At 44.4% G+C, this 9,051-nt stretch overlaps 1 protein-coding gene across 1 annotated transcript; it reads left to right on the forward strand.

The window, feature by feature from the left end:
• Positions 1–501: 501 nt before the first annotated feature.
• Positions 502–4,158, forward strand: LOC136545024 (uncharacterized). Its single transcript, XM_066537079.1, has 2 exons — positions 502–573; positions 678–4,158. Exon 2 carries the CDS (start codon positions 708–710, stop codon positions 2,256–2,258), a length of 1,551 nt encoding a protein of 516 aa, XP_066393176.1. The 5' UTR covers positions 502–573; positions 678–707; the 3' UTR covers positions 2,259–4,158.
• The last annotated feature ends 4,893 nt before the right edge of the window (positions 4,159–9,051 follow it).

Genomic DNA, 9,051 nt, shown 5'->3' on the forward strand with positions numbered 1-9,051 from the left:
GGGGGAACTTGTGAGAAATAAGAGAAAATGCTTGTGAGTTAAATCAGTCATCGGTCAACAGACTAGCGTGGAATGGATAATGAACTGACTAAGACTCGTATATTGGCTTCAACTACCAGAAATTGCCAGTGACAAGCAGGCATGACTTTTTCCAAGCTCCTTGTCTACAGCCGTGTGGACCAAATATTTTCAAGCTGTATTCCACCCGCTTTTCCTGTCCTTGTCTGTGACTTAAGTGCAACTCTTCCACATCTGTCGAAATGATGCCTTTTGGCCTATTGCGTTCAAACATGGAACTAATTAGCTAGAGAGGTTCTCATCTTTGACGAAGACTTCTTGACAAGTTTCCCTTGCAGAGAGCTACCAGAGAGCAGAGACCATCATCAACACGAAACTTCAGCCCTCTCTATCAGGCTTGTCTACCACGTTCCCCCCTCTAAGCCTTTTACATCACAGTCTTCTCTTTGACTTTAAGTTCCCATCTTACCACACCGTGGGATTTTGCCCTCAAGACATATCTATAGACAGGATATATAGCTGCCCACCATTCACGTCCATGCAATTCAACCAAAGGTATGTTCTTCCTCCCATTAATTAAGCTAAATCATTTCCTGTGATCCAAAGTTCATGTCTCTAATCTCTCATCGATACTGTTATCTGTTGAATATCGTGAACAGGGAAGGGATATTGTAGATGCTTGAATCCTAATGGCGGAGATTGTCGGTTCTGCAGTTGTTCAGGAGTCAGTAAGCCAAATCGTATCTGGTCTGCTTCAAAAATATGAAGATAAACACAACTCAAATGCGTTCCGAAACCTTGAGAGGCTAGAGATGGCACACATCAGGCTGGAGGCTGTTCTTCAGACATCTGATAAGTGGGATATCACTGATACATCCTTGTTGCGTTGGCGTAGGAAGCTTAAGTCTGCTGCTCAAGAGTGCAATGACACGCTACATAAATGCAAGCTGAGAATCCTAGAAGACGAACACATGGAGAAGGAAGTAAGTAATTTCTCCCTTCCTAAGAGGGTTGTGCATGCTACCAGGTCATTCGTTTCTTCTATCTTTAACCACGACAACAACGACTTGAACAGATCCATTGTTCAAAGATTTGAGTGGTTTGCAGATGGTGCTAGCGAGTTTCTAAGATTACTAGAGATTGGTGGCACGCCACGGTGTTGCATGCCCTTTAACCCTTTTATCAGGCACCTTCTTGCTGGCAAGATACTACATCATAGAATCATTAGGGCAAACAAGCGCCCTTTGTTTCTACTGTTGGCACCATTTATTAGTGCAGAGCATGGAATAGAAGGTAGGCTTTTCTTTATGCAAAAAGATAGTAAAGTACCAAATGATGATTTTTGCCTTACTTTAACGCTACAACTTTCGGAGAGTACAGACATAGTTGGGGTTGCAATTCAGTGCTTACAGCTGTTTACCCCTCTAAACAAGTCCACGGTTGAAAATATTAGGATAGAACTTATGCAGCTACCTACTCAAGACTTCTCATGGGTACCATATGTTGATTCACACCAAAGAAAAATTTGGGACAATGCTCACAGATTGGGCACACAATGGTTTTGCCCAAACCCATTATGTTGCAAGCAGCATGATAAGAACAACCTTTGTCATGGTAGCAAGGTAGACAAGTCATCTGGATTAGGACATGTTTCTCTAGAACCGGTTATTGAAGTTGGTCTACAGTGCCAACTCTTGCTCTCAGAGTGCAACAAACAGAGGGCCTCACTGTCCGAATGTAAAAGTTATCTACGTGATCATCCATATGTGAGAGGTGGAGTCCTCTTTGCACCACATTGCTCTTCAGAAGGCATGTTGCTTGTGGATAAATTTCCTGCAATAGCTGCAATCTACAGTGAGGAGCAACATTGTTTGCATACTGTCTTTACCTTGGGACAACTTGAGGAGATCATGCTGCCAGAAGCAATAGATTACTTCTGTCAGCATGAGAAAGCGACAGTCTACCAAATGCTTTGGAGGTCTAGGCATGGCACTGCATACATTCAAGTTGAGAGAGCAAGCATCTTCATGCCAAACACACAACAAACGTTTCATGGAGCTAACAAGAGAAGGAAACTGCTGCAAGGACAGGACGAGGAGTTTGAATTGTCTCTGAGATATTGGGTCTCTCACTTCCTTGACTTATGGGCTGCACATGCACCCATCCAACATCAAGGTTCTATCAGGGACTGGTATCAGGAAGTAGAGGAAAAACAGAAGAAGCACATCACATCAGCATGAAATTCTTGATCATATATGTACCATGGATCGATCAACAAATGATGAAGAAATAAAATAAAGGAGTGTATGTTCCATGAAAGGATCAAAGGGTGGATTTACTGTTCATGACCAAGAACAGATCTATCAAAATAATAGGGTACACATATTTTCAGATCTCGAATTTGGGATAGATGCTCAGACTAGAGGGTTGTTGGTATTTATAAGTGCAAATAGAATATGAAGGATTCCGCAAGCGCACAGAATACCATTGTAGCGTTTTACTGGGAGTATTCCAGGTATCGTTATTTATATTTTACCATAGGAAAACAATGGCGTAAAGACTTATTGAATATCAAAGGAGTATCTATCAGTCAACATACCAACATGGCTAGAGCAAGGGTGAAGGTAATGATAGGAATTAAGGATAATGATACTCAGGGGGTTGATCTATAAGATAACGTAAACTAGTCAACTCGGAAGAGCAACGAGTGAGGTAGATTCTTGTGACATTCTTATCACATGGTCAAAGTATATATATATCCAACTATAGTTAAGACTAACTCTACTCTTGTGCACTTCGGGACGCCACTTAGACGGTAGAGTACCCACAATAGATAACTCTATACCGACGCGACTACGGTCCTACAATTTAAGAACCTTCTCAATTCAGAGTGGACTACAAAGGATAGACGGGGCTATCACCTCCCGCTGCTACCACCCAACCAGAGAACAGGGTGTACTCACAGGTAGAGCATTGTATAAGCACCATGCTTACACGAGGCTTGGCTACTTAGCCCAATCGATAAACTAGCAGGCTAAGCGCTCTATGAACCCACACACAAAAGTAATGATAACCTCAACTAAGCAAGATACATATTAAAAGTAAGCATAGCATGTAAATAGGAATATGATAAATTGGTAATAAGTCTTACAAAATGTAGAAGTGAAGATTCAAGGCTTTGCCGAGCCTCCAAGACTAGATCCGGAACCTGAGCATGAGCCCTACTGGACCCTAACTTCCGAGTTACTAATCTACTACATTGGAGAGTCTAGACAGAATCCTCCTAGTGTATCTTGATCTCTGAATGAGAGAAATGAATTAGGGTTTCAGGGATGCTCTAGGGAGGGGATTAGGGGCTACTATATATAGGCCGGAGCATCAATTCTGGACCTTCGGATCAAACCGACTTGAAAGAACGGCGTAGATGCAATCTAGGAGGCGGTGGAGAACCGACATTCGAAGGAGGGGCTGACAGGTGGGCCCAGGGGTCGGGCGGCCTGCAGGTGGGGCCGGTCGGCCCCACATGGCAGCCACCTGCCTTTCCCTTTGGTGGTTTGCCTTCTGGAGTCTTCTAGAGTCTTTCCACGTCGGTTTCGCTGCGGATAAACGTGATTTGCTTTGACGAATAGGCCCTTCTTGACGATTTTATGAGTAAATCCTCCTGCAAATACATATTCACCAAAACTTGTGCAATTTATTAGTTTAAACCGCTAGACCTATATTGGTGATCCTTTTTATGCATTTATATAAGTTATATTGACGGTTTATGATTAACGTTAACTACCGTCAACAAGGGTCAACCCTCAACAAGAAGCAGAGCTACATCATGGAGGAATTTTGCTTTACTGACTAGAAACTTGTGTTTAATGTTGGTTTTAGTTGAGAACCCTATTCCAAATTAGGAATGTATGTGACTATTTTGTATAGTAGTGTTTATTCATCAGCATTTGATCTTTAAGTGGCCATTCCATGGTTACAGTATATATATACATAATACATCTAATTGATCGTACAAATGTGTAAGATGCAACTGCATTGCCAGTGTCGTTTTTATATGTAGTCGCTTGCTGTTACGTAATACAGTCGGTGTAAGATGCAACAGCATTGTAAGTGTAATTTCTGTGTGTGTTGTCTCTTATGGTTACCTAATACAGTCGAGGAACTAAACTTCAAAATGTTATGTTTATTGCTTATTAGCTATTCCATATTTATTATTGAATCCAAAATATTTTCCTTTAATGAGAAACTGTCAAGTTCGATTTCTCACCTCGCCTAGATCAAGCACATCTCGTTTTTGTGTTGCGGTTACCTAATACAGTCGAGGAACTACAATTCTAAATTTTTTGTTTATTACTTATTAGCTATTCCATATTTATTCTTGAATTCAGCAAATTTTACTTTGATAGAAAACTGTCAAGGTTCATATTCTCACCTTGCCTAGATCAAGCACATCCTTGCTACAATAAGGGTACTCTTAAGCGGCCTCCACATTGGCACTGGGCCTGTTCAGTGGCTCATCGTCTACTTGGATGGGACTGGGCGGCTGTCCTAACTCGGCGTTCTACTTCATGGTACTAAATCTTCTTGGGCGACAACCTAGTATCCTAGTTGGCCAAGCATCGGACAACAATCTCCTGCACCAACACCGAGGCCGAGTACCGAGCTGCCACACACACTATAGTCAAGTGTTGTTGGTTGCATCAGCTGCTTCAGAAGCTTCACGTCCCAATTGCTTCTGTGATCGTCGTTTATTGTGACAATGTTAGCGTCTATCTCATCAATTCTTTTTTGCTGACCTGCGCGTGTGCGAAGCGCAAAATGTGCTCGTGGAGTTCCTCGATGCGCACAGGTAACCACGGCAGAGCCGTATAGAGCTGCTGATGTGCGAGCGCTCCAGGGTGGTGAGCTTGAAATCCAACCAAGAGGGTGAACGGCCACCACATGGCTTTCATGTACAAGTGGCACAATTTATGTATCAACAACGGCCTCGAGGTTGGTGACACCTATTTCTTCAGTGTGATCCATGAGGGCATCGATTGCGGTGACGATGACGATGAAGAGTGGGAGCATTATCAGGAGGACGATGATGCGAAGTTCAAGGTGGAGGTGTGCAAGAAGAACAACGGATTCTTCTCGTAAACTCAACGCTTGATGTGCCACGTTAGTTTCAAGAAGGGACCTGCCCATAGTATGAAATCGCTCATACATCTACCGAATAAAATTAAACTAAACTTTTGTTGTATTTTGAAGGACCGGAAACAGCGACCAGAGGGGGGGGGTGAATGGGAGCCTCAAATTTCTTTCGAAATCTTCGACCACTGTCCCAATATCAATCCCCAAAAAGCATACACGATAGACTTGATGACCACGACCCTAGAGAAGGGTGGATGCTCCCTCAGAACACAGCGGGTCACCATAAAGCAAACGGAACACAGATCGGAGCCCAAACGAGCAAACTCCCAAAAGAAAACAGCACTGCCCCTGCAAATATCGGACACGTCCGGTATTATGTCGGACACGTCCGGTATTTTCGGACACGTCCGGTATTTTCAGCAGCAAGCTGACCAAGGGAGAAAAATCCAAAACCCCGTCAAACGGTGTCCAAAAAACATGAAATTTTTAACCATAGCTCTTAGACACCAAGGGAAGGTCTCCACCAAATTTCAGCTCAAAACTCCAAAGTTAGAAATATCGGACACGTCCTAGATCATATCGGACGCGTCCGGTATGAGTGAGCAGTTTCTCGGGAAAAATCAAATCAAGCCATAACTTGATCAAATCAACTCCAAATGACTTGAAACTTTGCACAAGGGTTCGCAATGGAGTAAAAAGGCAACCTCTAAAGGATCATGGCCTGAGATAAACTCTAACTCCGTGAATCGAAGGAATTGAAGAATCCCCCAAAAAATAGGTCAAGAACTAAAATTGCCCGGATCTGCGATCTCGTGAGGAATTAGTGGATTTCCTTCGGTGGAAAGCTTCCACTCATATAATTGATCGATCCAAGGCAACAAGAACGAACCAAAACAATCCCAAAACGAAGAATCAAGAGGGGAAACAAGAGGGGACAAAAGGAGCTCGTGAAGAACACCAAAATCACATCAAGAACACAACTAAATCATGAATCCCGGAGGGCATATGGTGGTTACGGCCACCGATTCCTTCAAAACCAAGTCACAATTTGAGTTGTGGACCTCTCTCATACATGGAAGCAAACTAGAGGAAGAAACCCTAAAGGAGAAAATGAAAACTAGAGGAGGTGAGGGAGATGGGGGCTCCCTCATCCTATTTAACATGGCTATTACACATTCCCAGTTTTGCCCCTGGATACAAATGAGTTGAACCGCTAAGCCCAAGGGCGTTGTTGTCCAACCCAGTGTAATCTTGATCCGACGACCACCGCGCCTTCTCACCGGTAGCTTCGCTTCGACGCGAACTCCCCGATGCCGCCACGTGCCGTCCGTCCCTCCTCGGAACCTCCGCCCGGGTTTTGAGGCCCAAACCCGTAAACCGTCCACGGGTAGCGTACTCCATACGCGTTCCCCGCGCATCCGACGCATGTCACCACCGTCCTCGACCGGTCGGCCCGCCAAGTCCTCCTGAGCCTCACTCGACTCACACGTCCGCCGTCTTGACCCGGTCAACACCGTCACTCCATGTCTTCTTGCACTTGTCGATGTCCCAAGTGTCAGCCACCGTGGCTAGTCACCCGGCCTCTGGGTCCCTCGGTCCAAGCCTCACGTCCGTCCTTCACCGCTCCCGGTCTGTCGGCATAGCATGTCCTCCTTGACCTTCACCTCGCCGTCGACCACCGCATCCGAGCTCCACACCTGCACAACACAAGCCAAAAGACATGTCGCACACATAGCTTTCGCCATGGTAGGGTTAGTCACCACTCAACCCACTTCGTGGATCACATTGACAATCACTCATCACAAAACGAACACACAAGGGTACTTGTCAACCTTGTGTTCGCATATTTATTTGTTCATCTAATCAATAGGCCAATAAGTTGTTCTCTGTTCTGAAATTAATTAGGTGTTGGTATGCTGCTGGTGCGTTTGATTCATCGTAATTAGTTGATGAACGTAGAAGACCGAGGTAGCAACTCAAAGTAGGCGATTAGCCCACAGACGACGCCAAACCATTCTTCTTCTCTTTCTCAGCACAAAAACACCACATCAAACCACCTCTCCGTGTGATTTCACCACCGGATAAAAATGAATGAATTATGATCCATCGATGAAAAGTTTTTTTTGCTGCCGGTGTAATACCAAGGTTGCACGATGCTCTTTCGGCCCGGTGGTGAAAGCACTTTTCACTATGGGGTCAATTGCACACTGCCCATCCCCTGGCTTTGGAACCTGTGGTAAAACAGTTTCACTGCCAGTTCAACAAAATCTGAAGGTGAAAAGGTTGCGGGGATAATGGTTTCTATAGTTGTAATTGGTCGAGATCGGACTTGAAATAGACTGAAAAGCAGTGCCAAAAGCATGCTCCGGATGATGGGGTTGAGCCCCGATGGATCGTTCAGTGATGCTGCTCAGTGACTTAGCATAGTAATGCAGTGGGTGCCATATAATCCGGTGGACTGTGTGACCTCACAGATCATCCTGTGATGCCAAGATAAAATTGGTGACTAGTTATTCAGCTTACTGTGGAGCATCGTATGATCCGGCAAAGGACTGTGTGACTTCAGTGAATTATCCGGTGAAAGTCCAACTTGACTTAGTGACTTGTTGTGTCATGGTTACTAGTATGCGCCTTATGATCATACAAAGAACTATGTGACCTCAGCGCCTTATGATCATACAACAGTGTGACTAGTTGGCCAATTCATTGTGGTGCACCATTTGTTCTAGTAATATTGTGTGTCCCACCAGTGTATCATACGACAACAAATATTCCCAAACAAATATTCCCAACTAGCAATTGAAGGAATCTCACAACACACCACCACCATATGATCCGGCGGGACCTTTGGTGGCTGGTGGATCATGCGGTACTAAATGCATCCACCAACTTTTCCAATAGCTAGCAACATTTTCACCCTCTATGTGAATGCTACCCCTATCTCATTTGGAGATGCTCTTGGCCCCCATTGTACCTAGCACTTAATTATAGACACGATAGCGATGCATTTGGAGAGCCGCCAAAGCAAGAAGTGAGACTCAGCGTTAGCCTGGAGTGCTATCAGTGTTTTACTTGGGTTTCTAAAGTTGAAGCTTGAAAACTTGTTACTCTTGGTGTTTGCCAGCACCAAGACAGTCCAGTGAAGGACTTGGTGACCTTCTACAGAACTATTGTGTGGAGGCTCAAAGCGCTTGTACATGGTATTGAGACCCACCATGCCAGAGTGGAGAACAAGTATTCACTAGCGGAGCGAAGTGTAACAAGTCTTTGCGATTTGGGTGCTGCAACATGGGGCTGTGGCAACAGCCTGAGACCATGGGGAAAAAATTCAGTTGTCTCATTGTCTCTCTTTCATTACTCTCATTGCTTGCAAAACTTGTTGAGTGACAACTATGATTCATGCTAGTATGTGGGTAGCGTAGATTTCATTCTTGTTCTAAAGGACCTTATTTTTGTATGAAATTTTGCTAAGGACATGGTTCGCTTGTTGTCTCTAAGGACTATCTACTTTGCATTGTAAAAGAACTTAGGAGATAAGAAGTTTCGAGAGTATAGAATTTGCATAATCTCTGTAGAAGAACTCAGTACATTAGACGTAAGAAAATTATTATGGATATTTCTAACTGCACTTGAGATGAACATCTAAATAAGTTCAGAAAACACATTTTGACTTATTTTTTCCCTAAAATTAGACATACTGGTGTGGTACGCGGAAACTCTCTGCTGGGAGGCGAAATGCAAAAATGAGCCAACACGTTGGGCTTGGCCCAAGACAAAACAAAGCGGACTTTAGGCCGGGCCCAGCTGGTCAACTCTACACCGACGATGAGGTGATAGGGGAGCGGGGATGGAGAGGGACGTGGTGCGCAGCTGCGGTGCCGAGCGCCATGGGGAGAAGGA

This window comes from Miscanthus floridulus, chromosome 3 (genome assembly GCF_019320115.1).
Source record: "Miscanthus floridulus cultivar M001 chromosome 3, ASM1932011v1, whole genome shotgun sequence".
Taxonomy (NCBI): Eukaryota; Viridiplantae; Streptophyta; class Magnoliopsida; order Poales; family Poaceae; genus Miscanthus; species Miscanthus floridulus.

Excerpts from the sequence above, each read along its gene's own strand:
- LOC136545024 (XM_066537079.1), top strand. The coding sequence starts at position 708 with ATGGCGGAGATTGTCGGTTCTGCAGTTGTTCAGGAGTCAGTAAGCCAA.